The 17,274-nt window shown below is 35.6% G+C and overlaps 1 protein-coding gene across 2 annotated transcripts in view; it reads right to left on the reverse strand.

Annotated features, from left to right (window-relative positions):
• SMCHD1 (structural maintenance of chromosomes flexible hinge domain containing 1) overlaps window positions 1–17,274 on the reverse strand; it is a 167,728-nt gene that overhangs the window by 6,601 nt on the left and 143,853 nt on the right. Inside the window, exons 46-48 of one of the 2 annotated variants that reach the window (XR_006195121.1) lie at window positions 14,401–14,559; window positions 14,024–14,138; window positions 460–565 (exon numbers count right to left, since the gene is read on the reverse strand). Coding sequence is in view for 1 of the 2 variants with exons in the window: in XM_042909996.1 (XP_042765930.1) it covers window positions 6,906–6,930; window positions 14,024–14,138; window positions 14,401–14,559 (299 nt within the window). In the remaining variant the exon portion in view is untranslated. Of the gene's footprint in view, window positions 1–459; window positions 566–5,881; window positions 6,931–14,023; window positions 14,139–14,400; window positions 14,560–17,274 lie in introns of those variants that run through there. The other variant, XM_042909996.1, reaches the window with a different exon arrangement.

The following is a 17,274-nucleotide window of genomic DNA, read 5'->3' on the forward strand; positions in this document are numbered from 1 at the left end:
TTTCTTGCTCAGTTGCCATGCTTAGAACCTCCAATATAATGTTGAGTAAGTGGTAAGAGCAGATATCCTTGTCTTGTTCTTGATCTTAGAGGAAAAGCATCCAGTATGATGTTTGTTCTGGGTTTTCCATAGATGACCTTCATCAGGTTGAGGAAGTACCCTTTTATTACTAGTGTTTTACTTATACAACGAAAAGGGGTTGGATTTTATTAAAAGTGGAGGGAAGGGGAGGAGGAAGGGGAGGGGAGGGGAGGGAGGGGAGGGGAGGGGAGGGAAGGGAAGGGAAGGGAAGGGAAGGGAAGGGAAGGGAAGGGAAGGGAAGGGAAGGGAAACTTGCCCAACTTGGGGGGAAAAGAAAAGGCAACTGGAAGACCATGACTTACCAGAAGATGGCAAGAGCACTGAGGAATTATGGAAGAACTAGAGGAAATCACCAAGATTCTGAGAAAACTAACTTACCAAGTTAGTGAGGCCATTCTCCAAAGACTCTCTTCATCTTCTTAGAAAAAGATATCTTCTACTCGCAATATGTTCAACTTGAGTAAGGACATCTCAGCTTGAGTAACTGGAATGCAAATTTGATGTGAGATTAGTAGCAATGTCCCTCTTTCATTTCTGATTCTAGTGTACAGTTGACTCTTGAACAGTATGAATTTGAGTGGGCATGGTTCACTTATAAACAAATTTTTCAATATAGTACAGTACCATAAACATGTTTTTTCTTATGATCTTAAAATTTTCTCTTCTCTAGCTTACTTTAAGAACACAGTATATAATACATATAACACAAAAAATATGTGTTCATCAACAGTTATCGATAAGGCTTCTTGTCAATAGTAGGCGATTAGTAAATTTTTGGAGAGTCAAAGAGTTTTATTTTTGGAAGTGTGTGTGGGGAGTGGGAGGGAGAAGGTGGTTTGGTGCTCCTAATCCCATGCTATTCAAAGGCCAATTGTATTCTCTATTCCAGTATATTCTTTTTTTCTTGGTTAAACTAGCCAAAGTTTGGTCAATTTTGTTGATCTTTTAAAAAAACCAACTTCAGGTTTCATTACTTTTTTCTTGTATTTCTAGTCTTTATTTCATACTCTTCACTTCCACCCTAACCTTTATTTTCTTCTTGCTTACTTTTAGTTTTCCAATCCTTTAAGGTAAAAGATAAGGTTATTGATTTGAGATCTTTTCCCTTTCTTAGTCATTTACAGCTGTAAGTTGTCCTCGAAGCACTGCTTTAGCTGCATCCCATAAGTTCTGGTCTATTGTGTGTTTTCACTCATCTCAAAATATTTCATGAATTTTTTTTACCCATTGGTTACCTAGGAGTGTCTTGATTTCCCCATATTTGTGAGGCTCCCAAAGTTTTCTGTTAATTTCAAACTTGATTGCATTGTGATCAGAGAACATAACTTTATGTCTGTTCTTTGACATTTATTAAGAATTTGGTTTATGCTAGTATCTAGTCTTATGGTTGGTATGGGAAATATTCCTTGTGTACTTGAGACGAATACATATTGTTGTTGGGTGCAATTTCTTTATGTCTGTTAAGTCAAGTTGGTATATAGTGTTCAAGTCTTCTACTGTGTTTGGTATCACTGTTTTATCCATTATTGAAAACAGGGCTAATGGTCTCCAACAACCATTGCTGAATTCTTTCATTTGTCAGTTTGTGTTTCATGTATTTTGGTGCTGTCACTAGATACATGTATGTTTATAATTGTTATATCTCCCCGATTCACCTTTTTATGATAAAATGCTTTTATCTCTAATAACATGTTTCAAGGTCAATTTTGTCCGATACTAGTATCATCACTTCAGATTTCCTGTAATTTAACTGTTTGCATATCTTTTTCCATCCTTTTAATCTATTTATGCTTTTGAATCTAATGTGTCTTGTAAATAATGTGTATGTAAATGTTTCACTCAGCATGTTACTCATTAAATGGTAGCTATTATCTTCTTCCACAGGTCAGACACACTGGTTTGCAAATCCAGGTGGAAGTACTTGCTGAATTAATGAATTTATAAATGTTGCAGTAAAATCATACTGGGGCGCCTGCATGGTTCAGTTGGTTAAGCGTCTTGCCTTCGGCTCAGGTCATGATCTCATGGGTCTTGAGTTCGAGCACCATGTCAGGCTCTCCTACTGTCAGCAAAGAGCCTGCTTCAGATCCTCTGTCCCCATCTCTCTCTGCCTTTCACTGGCTTGTGCTTTCTCTCTCAAAAATAAACATAAAAAAAAAAAAGTAAAACTTATTCTGTATTTCAGACAACTAAGTCCAAATTCTGGTTTTACATTTTGTAGCATCTCGTAATCATTATTTATAAATGTCTTATGAAATTGGTATTCTAACCAATAGAATAATCTAAATTCTATTAAATAAAACATTAGGAAATTTACACATGAATATTTCATACAAATGTAGCCAAGATTCAATATATCATTCCTTTTAAACATATCTGATTGGTTTGATTCTTTTGTCTTTTCATTAGTATTTGTGTAAAGAGATCCATGGTTGACTTGTCAGCAGTTCTTCAAAGAGGTAATTCAGAACTCTGCAGTAGTTCTCTGCAGAACTACTGAAGAGAAATATGTCATAAGTTTAACAAATCAAAACATAATTCTGGTATATGAAAGCATGGAAATAAATTTTTTCCACTAAATTGGTTGACCACTTATCATTAAATATATCACAGAACTAATATCTAAATGATATAAGAATACAAAGATCCTTCTAGCCCTTAAATATTCCCCTATAATTCTAGCACAACATAAGTAATGGTCTCATTCTATATTGGTTTTTGTTCTTGCTATTTTCAAGTATAATACTGAATTCCAATTACATTTAAATAATAAAAAATTAAAAACTTGGGACACCTGAGTGGCTCAGTCGGTTGAGGATCTGACTCTTGACTTTGGCTCAGGTCATGATCCAGGGTTGTAAGGTTGACGCCTGTGTTGGGCTCTGTGCTGAGTGTGAAGCCTGCTTAAGATTCTCTCTTCCCCAACCCCTCTCCCCAACTAATGCTCTAAAATTAAAAAAACAAACAAAAAAAAATCTGGCCCAATGGACTATCAAGTAAATAACTTTCAAGGCACACAATTCTTTATTCCTACTAAAATAAAAATGTAGAAAAATGAAATGCAATGTTCCATTTCTCTCAAAAATTAAAAAATAAAATTAAGAGTAGCTGTAGGAGAGAAACATGAGAAAAGTAGATGTAAGCAAATGCTATTAGCAAAGATTTAAATACAGTACTTTATAGAGATATAATTACTAATATTTTCTATTCCATATGTTTATTGGAGCATGGTCTAAAGAATCAGAATACTAGGAATCTATACTATTGGACATTATTTTACCTTAAATTTAACCTTCCTAACATAAAAATATTATGTCTGTCTATACTATGAATTGCTTGACACTGAGGTGATTCTTTAACGCCAATTTGATTACTCTCCAAAAGGGAATTAATTTTAAACAGGAAAATATCTTCACTTAGGTTATTGATGAATCCATTAATACCTGCTTGCACAAAGCCAGCTTTGGAGAAACTTTACCTTATATTTAAGATAATTAATGTTTTAAGGCCAGATGCCCTATAATGAATTTTAATGTTGCTACCTATCTATCCCTAAATCTAAGCATATACATGCTAATAACAAGTAACAACTTAAATTTTGAAGTCGTAAGAAACACTGTCCAATAGACATGCAAAAAAAAATGAACATGTATAAATATAATTACATAGTCATGAAGTCCTAGGAAGAGATGATTCCATGAAAATGTTTAGCTAATATAACTGAAGACATTTCTTACAGTATAAAATGGATACAAATACAAACTTGTTACTAACAAGTATTTGAAAATCATATAAAGTATTACAGAATTTATCTCACCCATTTCATAATGATTGTTAAGTAACCAAGTCATACATACAGTCAAAAGTATAAAAAATTTAGAAGATGGAGCTTTTAGCTAACATCTAACTAGTAAGAAATAGTGTCATTTGAAAGGAATCCAATTTTCCTAAATTATTGCCATTTTGTTTCCTTCTTCAACAAAAGTTAAATCACTTCCAATTATAAAGATAAATACCCTAACAGTTTTTACCAAGGTAACTTTTTTTGTATTTTTCTTTGTTCTCAAATTATTTGAATTCTAGTCAGTTAACATGTAATAGTACATTATTGGTTTTAGAATTTAGTGATTCGTCACAACATCCAGTGCTCATCACAAGTGCCCTCCTTAATATCCATCACCCATCTAACCCACTTCCCACTTACTTCCCTCCATCAGCCCTGTTTGTTCTCTAGAGTCCATTATGGTTTGTTTCACTCTCCCCCTGACCCGTATGTTTATCTGTTTTCTTTCTTAAATTCCATGAGTGAAATCATATGGTATTTGTATTTGATTTATTTCGCTCAGCATAAAACACTCCAGCTCCATGATTGTTATTGTAAATGGCAAGACTTCATTCTTCTTGGTGGCTAATATTCCATTGTCTATATATACCACATCTTCTTAAAAAAAATTTTTTTTTTAATTTTTGAGACAGAGACACAGTGTCTCACAGGGAGGAAGACACAGAATCATAAGTGGGTTCCAGGCTCTGAGCTGTCAGCACAGAGCCTGATGCAGGGCTCAAATTCATGAATGATGAGGTCAGGCCTGAGCTGAAGTCGGACACTTAACCGACTGAGCCACCCAGACGTCCCTATACCACAACTTATTTATCTATCAGTTGAAGGACACTTGGGCTCTCTCCATAGTTTGGCTATTGTTGATAATGCTGCTGTAAGCATCGGGGTACATACGTCCCCTCAAATCTGTATTTTGTAGCCTTTGTATACATTAAAACCTTGAGTTGAATTTATTTGGCACTAAGGCTAATGATTCTTACACAAACTAAATATCCTATTCCTCAGAGCCTTGTAAAGTATCTTGAGTTTGGGGGGAAAAAAAGTTACAAACTGTCCCATGCATTCAGTGGTGCTGTGTCCTTAAAAGAGGTGAGCCTCTTTCTGTCCCCTCTGCATCTTCACCAACAACTGTTGGTTCTTGTGTTAATTCTGGCCATTCTGATAGGTGGGAGGTGGCATCTCATCATGGTTTTGATTTGTATTTCCCTGATGATCAGTGATGTTTAGCATCTTTTCAGGTATGTTAACCATCTGGAGGTGTTCTTTGGAAAAAATCTATTCATGTCTTCTGTCCGTTTTTTAACTGGATTATTTATTTTTGGGTATTGAGCTTGGTAAGTTCTTTACAGATTTTGGATACTAACCCTTTATCAGATATGTTGTTTGCAAGTATCTTCTCCCATTCCGTAGGCTGCCTTTTAGTTTTGTTGATTGTTTCCTTCAATGCACAGAAGGTTTTTTATCTTTTTTGAAGTCCTGGTGGTTCATTTTTTCCCGCTTGCCTTTGGTGATGTGTCTAGTAAGAATTTGCTCTGGCCAAGGTCAGAGGTTGCTGCCTGTGTTTTCCTCTAGGGTTTGTTGGTTTCCTATTTCACATTTAGGTCTTTCAACCATTTTGATTTTTGTGTACATTGTAAGAAAGTGGTCCAGTTTCATTCTTCTACATGTTGCTCTCCAGTTTTCACAACACCATTTGTTGAAGAGACAGTCTTTTTCCCACTGGATATTCTTTCCTACTTTGTCAAAGATTAATTAACCATATAGTTTTGAGTCCATTTCTAGGTTTTCTATTCTCTTCCACTGATCTATGTGTCTGTTTTTGTGCCAGCACCATACTGTTGTGATGACTATAGCTTTGTAACATAGCTTGAAGTCCAAAATTGTGATGCCTCTAGCTTTGTTTTACCAACTTAACTTTTATAGAGCTTTCAATGTTAAAAAAGGAAAACACTTATCTAATAGGGAAGAAACAATCCTCTTTATTAACCTTACTGTATACTCAGAAAGGATTAAAAAACACACACATTTCCTGGGACACAAAACTGTACCAAAAGCATTTCCTTACAAAATAACTTCACAGAACAATAGTCCTGGACTTACACAAAGACATATATATTGACATACATTAGCTTGAATTAAAACGCAATTTGAACATTTTTGCAGCAACTTTCTAGTAGACTATTATTACATTAATGTGGGAGTGTACGACTTCTTTAACCCTTTAAAAATAGTAATAAAAAATTACAAAATAATGAAAATGTAGAATTAAGGCTGAGACTATATCATCTAGTATTAATAAAGTCAAACAATACTTATAAAAATTGATGCCGCTGCATATCTTATATATATACAGGATAAGTCTTTAGAAATTTAAAATGCTACTGCTGTCACAAGTTCACTCATCAACTGAACGTTTTTCCATGTATCTTAATATCTGAATTCCCAGATACCTGTGCTTTTTCTATTTTTATTCTGAATTCTTCATTAAGAGTTCCCTCACATATTTACAATTAAATACCTAACCTCTAGAACTTTCCTTAGACACAACAGACAAAACAGTTTTGTTAAATAAATTCACACAAAAGTATTAAAAAGGTTTTTTTTCCAAGAAATAGTTCTAGCATATCCATGATAATCATACTGAAAAATAGTACATATACTTTTCTTCAGGATTAATAAATGCTATGTGCCAGTTCTATAGTCACTGCCATATTTGCGTATTTTCCTGACACATTTGCAAGATAATAACAACCAAAGGGCATGATGACTGCAATAATTCCAGTAAATCCATACTGTCCAGTGAGTTTCAAAAAACTGAATGGCTGTTTCCAGTCCTATCTGGATTGACATCAAAATGCATGCCCAGATAGTTGTATCATCCCCCAGAAATATTCAGTCTGGTAAGTCACTCTCTTGGTCTTCTGAAAGAGAGCTGCAGAAGGCAGGGCATTCTCAGTGAGACCAATGGTTCCCTCTTCTCTGTTCACACATCTGATTTGGTTATAATCCTAGTCAAAGCGGGGGGAAAAAAAAAAACGTAATAAATTTTAGGTACCACAGTTTTCCTTTCCTAAACTCCCACATCAGACAAAGATGGTTAAGTACCCAATGGAACTATGTTCCATTAATTATGTTAATTCTTGGTATAAACATATTTAATTGAATCCTTGTATATAATTACTTCTTTCACATGTATGCCAAGAAAGAGAGAAATCCTCAAAAATAAAAGCAGTACTTAACATATAGAGTAACAGGTAATTTGTATTATAGTTCTTTGATTGGCATATCTCAGACCTCAAAACTTAAGATTTTTGCTTTTCTTTTCCCCTTTTCCTTAGATTACTGCTTTAGAAATAAACAAGAATTATAATGCTTATTATAGATAAGTCACAAAATACCAGCAAAAGGAAAAACATTTAAAAATACTGATAATCCCATTCATATAGACATGAACACAATGAACAACACTTTGATATATATATATGTATGCCAGTATTTTTTTTGTCAGATATATCTAAATACTTTATTTCCTAAAGAGAGTTCCCTGAACTGCCATCTCCAAACAGAAGATGCACATTTTTGATAAACAGCTAATTTTTAACTCTATGAGTAGAAAATGAATTAGGAAACTGAAGCCTCTACTAAAGAAAATGAGCCTACTGCACACTATCATACATGGCCAAACATATTTTGTGGATTCTAAGATCCACATTTAACATCTTGGAAGCCTACCTTTTAATGTCATGAGTAAATCTGCAATGTTTTAATGTTTCATAAAATAATGTTGATTCTTATAATATCATCTTAGAGTTGACAAAATATAGTATGTAATCTCTATAAAAGTTAACATAGAGAAGTATGTAATATACATACAAATAAAAATAACGTAAATACAAAGTTATGCTATTTACTACTTAATATTAAATTTGTTTCCAACTGTATGGATGAAATATATCAGTATTTCAATTCTGTTAAGATATATATATTTTAATGTTTGACAGAAAGCGCACACATGTGAGTGGGGGAGGGGCAGACAAAGAGGGAGGGATGGAGGGAGAGACAGAGAATCTCAAGCAGGCTCTGCACTGTCAGCAGAGGGCCTGACATGGAGGCTCGATCTTACAACCATGAGATCAGGACCTGAGCTGAAACCAAGAGTCAGATGCTTAACTGAATGAGCCGCCCAGGTACCTCAAGATATTTTGATTTCAAATGCTCTGAAGCTTTTGAGATTGTGCAAGAATTATTGGTTCAAGATCTATGGAGAACTGGCAGAGATTAGGGATGAGGAAATTACTAATTAAACAGTAATTTAAATTAAAAAAAAATTTTTTAACGTTTATTTACTTTTGAGACAGAGAGAGAGCATGAATGGAGGGAGGGTCAGAGAGAGAGGGAGACACAGAATCAGAAGCAGGCTCCAGGCTCTGAGCTGTCGGCACAGAGCCCGACACGGGGCTCGAACTCGTGAACCACGAGATCATGACCTGAGCCGAAGTCGGACACTTAACCGACTGAGCCACCCAGGCGCCCCAGTAATTTAAATTTTAAATGGAAGCTTAAACATTTTAAATCTTCCAAAGATAAACAGGATGCAAAACCACATTTTCAACCTTAAACTTCTAACACTGCTACCACAAAGCTAAACAACAATGCTTTATTTTCTGTGTGTCAAAAGCTGTACAGACAATATGGTTCTGTTTTGCTTTCTGGAAACATTTATGCTCTTCCCCTCTCCCTTGATACTCTAAAATTTTACTATGAAATATATTCTGGTACATCAGTCATTGTGCCAGTATGGTCAGTGTGCTGGGCCTTCAGTGGGCCCTTTCATGTATTAATAATCCCTGGGAAATTCTCTTTCACATATTTTTGCCTCTCCATTTTCTTCATTCTAGGATTCCCAATAGTCAGAATTGTTTTTTTGTGTCTCCTTTGTTGTCTTCATGTATTTTTTCTATTTTTCTGTGAAGTTTGACTTTAGTTTTTTCAGTAACAGTATTTGTAATCTGTCACCTTATCCTGGCTCTATCCTTCTCCTAATAATATATTCTGATTTTTGTGACTATAACTCCTTCTGCATCATGATGGAAAGTTCTAAAACACCTCCAAACAATTCAGTCCAAAAGTCATTAGGTGGGCCAAGCAATATGGACTTCCACACTAAGGGGCCAGGTGAGTTGTACTGTCTTAAAGCTGGTAAAACAAGACAGACACAGTATATAAAAAATAGGGAGGCAGCAACAGAATAACTAAAACTGAGTAAAGTTGTCTCTGGGAATGGGATGGGTGAGAACGCATAGGATACATGATTTCATCATCATAAGCCCCTTTTTATACGTGCTCTCCAATATGGTAGCCACCAGCCACGTGTGGCTCAGAGCACTTGCAATGTAACTAGTTCTTAGAGATTTACAGTCTTCTGATTTTCAAAGACTTTGTATGAAAAAAAAGAATTTAAAATATCTCAAAAATTTTTTACACTATTTACATGTTACAGTGATAATATTTTATATACTAGATTCAAAAAAATCAATTATTAAGGGGTGCCTGGGTGGCTCAGTCTGCTAAGCAACTGACTTTTGGTTTCATTTCAGACCATGGTATCACAGTTTCTTGAGTTCAAACCCCTGTGCTGGCTCTGCGCTGGCAGCGTGGAGCCTGCTTGGGATTCTCTCTCTCCCTCTTTCTGACCCTCCCCCCACTCGTGCTGTCACTGTCTCTCTCAAATAAACTTAAAAAAATCTATTAATGTTTCTTCTTCTTTTTTTTTAAGTTTATTCATTTATGTTGAGAGAGAGAGAGCGCGCGCACGCACACTGGGGGTGGGGGGGGCGGGGGTGGGGGAAGGGGCTGGGCCAGAGGATCCGAAGTGGGATCTGCACTGACAGGAGAGAACCCTACCCAGGCTTGAACCCATGAACCATGAGATCATGACCTGAATCCAGGCTGGACACTTAACTGACTGAACCACCCAGGTGCCTCTGTTTCTTTTTAACACAACTCCTAGAAAACTTAAAGAATAAAACATGTGGCTCACATTACAGAACATTAAATCTTATATGGCATTTGATTTATATACATGTATGACTTTAATGAAAATGATACTACCACTACTAACAACATAATGATAAACTAAAAAATCAGGGCACTTGGGTGGCTCAGTTAAGCATCTGATTCTTGATTTTGGCTCAGGTCATGATCTTGAGGTCCTTGGGATCAAGCCCCGAGTCACGCTCTGTGATGAACAGTGTGGAGCCTGATAGGGATTCTAGAGAGTCTGTACCTCTCCTGCTCATGCTCCTCAAAATAAGTAAACATAAAAAAAAAAAAAATCAACTCTAGCCCATGCCACCTCTGAATTGCTACAAAATCTTAATTAAAATCTTAATTAAGATCCAAATCAGTGACATGTATAGTTGTACTTTAGTAACTACAAGGTCTGGGGCTATGGTGCAACTTTAAAAATGTGTACTTTACTCTAGAACTGCTTGGCAGGAATTTTCTCCTTGGTCTCTTAGAAAACTGGAAATATGGTCCCCATAATAAATTAAAAAATAGAACACTTCTTTAAAAATTATAGTAGGGGTGCCTATATGCCTCAGTCAGAAGAGCATTTGACTCTTGTTATCACGGTTGAGTTTGAGCCCCTTACTCGGTATAGACATTACTGAAATAAATTAAAAAAAAAAAAACTGCCAAGAAAAAAAAAACATTATAGTAAACCTACATGAAAAAAGAGGGAATATAATGAATTCCCATTTCAAGCTGCAATAATTTTATAATGTGTTGCCCAATCTTCTTTTGATATCCTGTCACTTTTTCCCCCCTCCTGTAGTATTTTAGAGTATACCTCAGACATGAGGTTATTTAACCAATACCTCAGTACACATTTCTAATATATTTATTTTAATGTAAATACTATATAATGTTATACAGAAAATAATTCCTTAATGTATCTAATATCTAGGAGACACTAAAATTTCTCCAAATTTTTCCAAAGTTGTCATATTAAAGATTCAAATCTGGATTCAGACAAGGATTTCACATTGCATTTGATTCTTACATCTTTCAAACACTTTTATCCTACAAAAGTTAGCTCATCCTTCTTCCTATCCTTCTTTTATGGGACCAATTAACAAAACCAGTCATTTGCCCTGTACAATGTCCCATTCTTGACATTCTGGATTGGCTGATTACTTCCTGATGGTACCATTTAACTTGTTCCTAAATTCCCCTTATTTCCTGTACACTGGTAGTTAAATCAAACTGTTCTCAGTTTGTGAGAATTAAGGTCTTATGTTGGAAGGTATCGATTGGATGCAATGAATTAACCTCCTTCCCAAACCATCTAGAAGGTTACCATTTACATACCATCCTAGGGAAAATAATTTTCTCAAGTGCTTAATTCTTCCACAGAGCTTCAGTCAGGAAGCACTAACTAGAAGCTTCATTGGATTCAGGTTACTTCCTACTCAATCACACAATTGCAAATGTCCTGCTTTTAGTGTTGCTAAGATCAATCAGTGGCTTCAGGTTTATCAATCTGATCTTTCCATTATTAAGTTTTCCCATCAACTTTTTACCTAATCATTTGGGTATCTATTATTATTGCCTGGATCTATTATTTATTAGTGGTGGCAAAATCATGATGTTACAATTTGAAGATTTTTTAAGTAGGCTCCACACACAGTGTAGGGTCCAATGTGGGACTTGAACTCACAACCCTGAGATCAAGACCTGAGCTGAGATCAAGATCACTTAAACAACTGAACCACTCAGGTGCACCTATATAAATAATATTTTAAATCAGAATTAAAAAAAAATTTTTTTTAATGCTATTTTTGGAAAGAGAGACAGAGTGCGAGCAGGGGAGGTGCAGAGAGAGGGAGGGAGACACAGAATCTGAAGCAGGCTCCAGGCTCTGAGCTGTCAGCACAGAGCCTGATGTGGGGCTTGAATCCACAAACCGTGAGATCATGACCTGGACCAAAGTCAGACACTTCACTGACTGAGCCACACAGGCACCCCTAAAGAATTTCTATGAAATATTTTTTTTTCCATTTGGTTACCCTGAAACACAGTTCATATAAGAAAGAACACATATATCTTTATGAATATGTCTATCTTTATAGCAATGAGTCAGCACCCTAGCAATTACCAATGATCATCAGTGAAGATTCTTTTGCATTTTGAACTTGTGATTTATAAAAACTGTATGTGTTTAAATCCATTGCAAATATTCTTTCCGATGCTGTACTGTCCCAACACACTTTCAGTGGTCAGAATTATTTCTACATATTGTGTACCCATAACAAATACACATCATTCATATACCCATGTGTGGAAACACCTCTCTCATATTGATGAGAATTGTATTCTTATAATCTCATCACTTCAGTAGCTCTCCTTCTCAATTTACTTTAAAGGAAGCTATTCTAAGAGACCCTTCCCCTTGTTAGCACACAATATTAGGTACTCAAAACATAGAATGGACATAAAATATAAAGTATTTTCTCTCACAATTTTTTGCAACACAGATTTATCTTTGTGGGGAGAGGGGAGGCAGATAATCTGGCTTTTTGCTACTTCTCCAAACACTCTTCCTTCTTTCCACCATGCCTCAGCCACACAAAAGCATCTTTTCAGTTCCTCAAACATGCTACGCTTGTTACTTTCTCTGAGCTTCCATGCCTGTTTTCCCTCTGACTGAATCCAATCCCTGTATGGCTGGCAGCTTCTTTCCCTTCAGTTCTCTGCTAAAATGATCTTTCCTGAGAATCAAGTTTCCCCACTCTCTATCATTTAATCCTTTTTTCTTTCATAGACCTTAACATTATTTTATATATAGGAAAATGTTTACTTTTTGGAACTATGTTTCTGCACAGGATTGTAGAGCTCCATGAGGGGGAAAGAACCATGCCATTTTTACTCACCCAGCAACATACAGCACAAAATAAGCATTCACACAGTTACTGAATAAATGTAGAATATGTAGATGAAAGGGCATGGAATACCAATCCCAAACACCAGAGTCTCAAAGAAACTCCTCTAAGGTCAATATGAGACATTTATTCAGGCAGAGTCCATATTTAAACCTTTTGAAATAATGTACAAGAAACCCCAGTACCATACATAGTATCTCACTATGGGATGGCCTTACTAACACCTAATCTAAAAAAAGGACAGTTTTCTTACCACTGAGTTAGGCTGCAGATGGCTTTGCTGGGATTTTGGGGAGCTATCTAAGTGGTATCTGATTTTCCCAACCAACCATTATAAGCACTTTTTAAGTAAATAACATACAAATGGTTCTGTATATTCTAACTTAGCAAGCTACTGATCCTATGAAGCAGAATGTATTGTATCTACAAAGTAGGTCAAACAACAGAAATGCAATTTAAATCTTAACACTGATTTTAGGGATGCCAGGGTGGCTCAGTTGGTTAAGCGTCCCACTCTTGGTTTTGGCTTGAGTCATGATCTTATGGTTTCATGGATTCAAGCCCCACATAGAGCTCTGGGCTGGCAGCGCACAGCCTGCTTGGGATTCTCTCTCTCCCTTTCTCACTGCCTCTCCTCCACTCATGCTCTCTCTCTCAAAAATAAATAAACTTAAAAAAATTAAAAAAAATCTTAATACTGAATTTAAATAAAACAGCTTGAACTATAAACACTTCTAAATAATTAGCGAAAATCATTTAGAAAACTGCAGTATCCTAGGACAATATAATAATTATGTTTTATCTTCATTATTCATCACTTATTTTTCAAACAAAACAAAAACAAAACCCTAATTCTGGCTCAAGGGGGAAATCAGAAATAATTCATGCTGTTTTTTTTAAATGTTTTTATTTTTTTTAATGTTTATGTATTTATTCATTTTGAGAGAGAATCCCAAGTAGGCTACATGCTGCCAGCATAGAGCCCAAGGTGGAGCTCGAACTCACTAACTCTGAGATCATGACTTAAACCAAAATCAAGAGTCGAACACTTAGCCAACTGAGCCACCTAGGCACCCCTGTGCTGGTTTTTAAGTATGATGACCCAAGAGCTTTGATAAACTAACCAATAATAACTCTCAGATCACAATAAACTCACCTATTTTGTCTTGAAGCTTCTCTTCTCATTCTTTTAGGAGGAATTGGACAATCTGTCATTTCAACCTTTGTTGGATGGCGCAATGAGTCATTACCCTTACGCGTGGGAGTCATACCTGTAAAGACAGAAAGTGCAGAAAATGAACTTAGGTATATCTTCATTTATAAAAAGAACTAATAAACAATACTGAGAATGCTTCTTACTATTCCTGCTAAGAAAACAGCTTACAATCATTTATCAAAGGACTTGGAGGACAAGAGCATCAACTTAAGTTATGAATCATTCACCTTCTTTCTTGTTATAGTTGAACTCTCTCTAATCATAAATATTTATCTTCATGCAGAGAAAGTAGAAGTTAACAAAAAACAAGCACAAACCTAGTTTCTGCTCAATTAGTTTCAGATTTTTCTCTTGTTCATCAAGTTCTTGTTTTTTCTTCTTCATATCAGGAGTGTGAAGGTACTCTAACTGACGGTTAAGGTCCTCAATCACATTGTTCAACTTGTTCACAGCAGTACGATACTGTTGAAGAAGATCTGCAAAGAAACCAAAGATAACTGATTAAAACTACTGATATATCAAGTCAATGTTTTAGGAAAGAAGAATTAGCAACACTGGGCATTTTATTATAGTAGCATGTGGGAACTTCTTTTAAAGCCACAAAACTTTGTTTAATGTAAACAAAATAAAAATATAGTTTAGACCCAGCACAAGACTGGTGCTTATTACATTTTAATTTTCTTCAATTGCTTGACTTTAATAAATTTATTTCTGTGTCAGGAAAGAGTTTTCTATGTAAAAGTGCTCTGTGAATTGGATCACTCTCACAGTCAATGTTTATATTATGTCTGATAGCCAGTATTCATTCTAATTCCACATAGAGAAATTTGGGGAGAAGGGAGCAAATGCATTAAATATAGTATGGCTATGAGCACCTGGTTGGTTCAGTGGGTGAAGCATGTGACTTTTGATCTGGGAATACTGCATTCGAGTCCCACACTGGACAGAGAAATTACTTAAAGAAAAATAGTACCGCTAGAAAATCACTACTTCCACATATGACCCTTATCTTAAACACAGCTTTCAAAAATGCACTCTTGATACTTTATTTTCAAAAAGCTTAACTTTCTAAAACTTACTATGCCTCAAAATGTATTACGTTACTCAGGTTTGAGACTATTTTTTTTGCCTGTATGATTTATTAGACACTAAATATTAATATTATTAAATACAATCTGGTTCCCAATTCAGAGGCCAGAAGATTACAGCCAAGAGACAAGAATGCTTTATACAGTTTTAAATTGTTACAGTCTAAATGGTTATATAAATATCTCAGTAATACCCTCAATTTTGCCTCTTGGTTCACAAACCCTAAAATATTTACCCTCTGGCCTTTGACACTCTGGTCACACAAAATGATGATCAATACACATGGGAATGGACACACAAATGCCCAAACATTTAATATATAAACTAGTTTACATATAAAATTATGGAAAAATTATTTAAGAGTCAGATATAAGATGAAATATTCTGTACTTTAAGGGGCAAGAACAGTGTCTGGAAAAGAAACCTAGCATTCTGATGGAGAAGCAAAAAAATACACATGCATATCTGTGTATGCTTATGAATATATTCATATATTTATTTTTAAAATCTTTATTTTCAGACAGAGAGTGTATGTGGGGGGGAGGGGGTGGGCAGAGAGAGACAATCTCTGCTCTGAGTGCAGAGGCCGACATGAGACTTGATCTCATGACCATGAGATCATGACCTGAGCCGAAAGAGTCAGACACTTAACCCACTGAGCCACCCAGGTGCCCCAGTATGTTCATACATTTAAATACATATTCTATACAAAACTGAGTAATGACAAGGCCCTGATGATCCTTAATTCTTTATGACATATGGGGAACTTTTAAAGGTGTCTAGAAAAAAGATTGGTTTTCTAGTCTGATAGTACTTTTAATTTCCTAGTAATGTTATGTTTTCTTACTTTACATAGTATATTCTTTACATGGCAAAGTACATTCTTTACATAGTAAAATACTGTAAAAATGTACGTATTTTGGATGTGATTGAATTACAAAATTATGTTCCAGATCTGTATACATCAGAATGCTGCCCTTTAGAAGAAGATACACAAAACTTCAGGCCATTAGGGCTTGATATTCTATTTATTTTTTATTTGAATTCCAATTAACACACAGTGTTCTGTTAGTTTCAGGTGTACAAGTGATTCAACACTTCCATATAATACATGGTGTTCATTATAAAAAAGCAGACTCCTTAATCCCCATTACCTATTTCACCTATCCCTTCACCCACCTCCCTTCTGGAAGGTAACCATCAGTTTGTTTTCTATACTGAAGAGTCTGATATCCTATTTCTTATGAAGTTAGTTATGAGGTTCTTGTATTTTTATATTCCTTTACCTTTTTTAGTTTTTTTTTTTTTAACGTTTATTCATTTTTGAGATAGAGAGAGACAGAGCATGAATGGGGGAGGGTCAGAGAGAGGGACACACAGAATCCGAAGCAGGCTCCAGGCTCTGAGCTGTCAGCACAGAGCCCGACGCGGGGCTCGAACTCACAAACTGCAAGATCATGACCTGAGCCGAAGTCGACCGCTTAACCGACTGAGCCAGACGCCCCTCCTTTACCTTTTTTTAAAGTCTATTTATTTTGAGAGAGAGAGAGAAAGAGAGAGAGAGACTATGGGCAGGGGAGGGGCAGTGAGAGAGAAGAGAATCCCAAGCAGGCTCTGCATTCTCAGTGCAGAGCACCAACCATCATAACCTGAGTTGAAACTAAGAGATGCTTAACAGACTGAGCCACCCAGGTGCCCCCTCTTTCATTTTTAAATACTCAAGAAATTAGTATATTCAAACACTTTAAGAGAATAGGGTTCCTTTTATTTATAAGCAGAGGGATGGAATATTAGTTAATATTTCTCATTAAATGCAGCACTAACAGTTGGTTCATATTTTATGAATAAGATGGACAGTAGCAGTTTTTTTTTTTAAAGTAATCTCTAAGCCTAACATGGGGCTCAAACTCACAACCCCAAGATCAAGAGTATGCTCCACCAACTTGAGTCAGCCAGGCACCCTTTAGCAGCTTAATTTAATATGCCTTAACAACCAATTTTTTGTTCATGAAATGTAACTTCTATTTACTATGGGGTCTATAAAAGTCTTTCCTAACTCACTAAAAAGAATTTTGCCAAAGAGAAACGTTCAAAATTCACAT

The sequence above is a fragment of the Panthera leo genome, chromosome D3 (genome assembly GCF_018350215.1).
Source record: "Panthera leo isolate Ple1 chromosome D3, P.leo_Ple1_pat1.1, whole genome shotgun sequence".
In the NCBI taxonomy this organism is placed as follows: Eukaryota; Metazoa; Chordata; class Mammalia; order Carnivora; family Felidae; genus Panthera; species Panthera leo.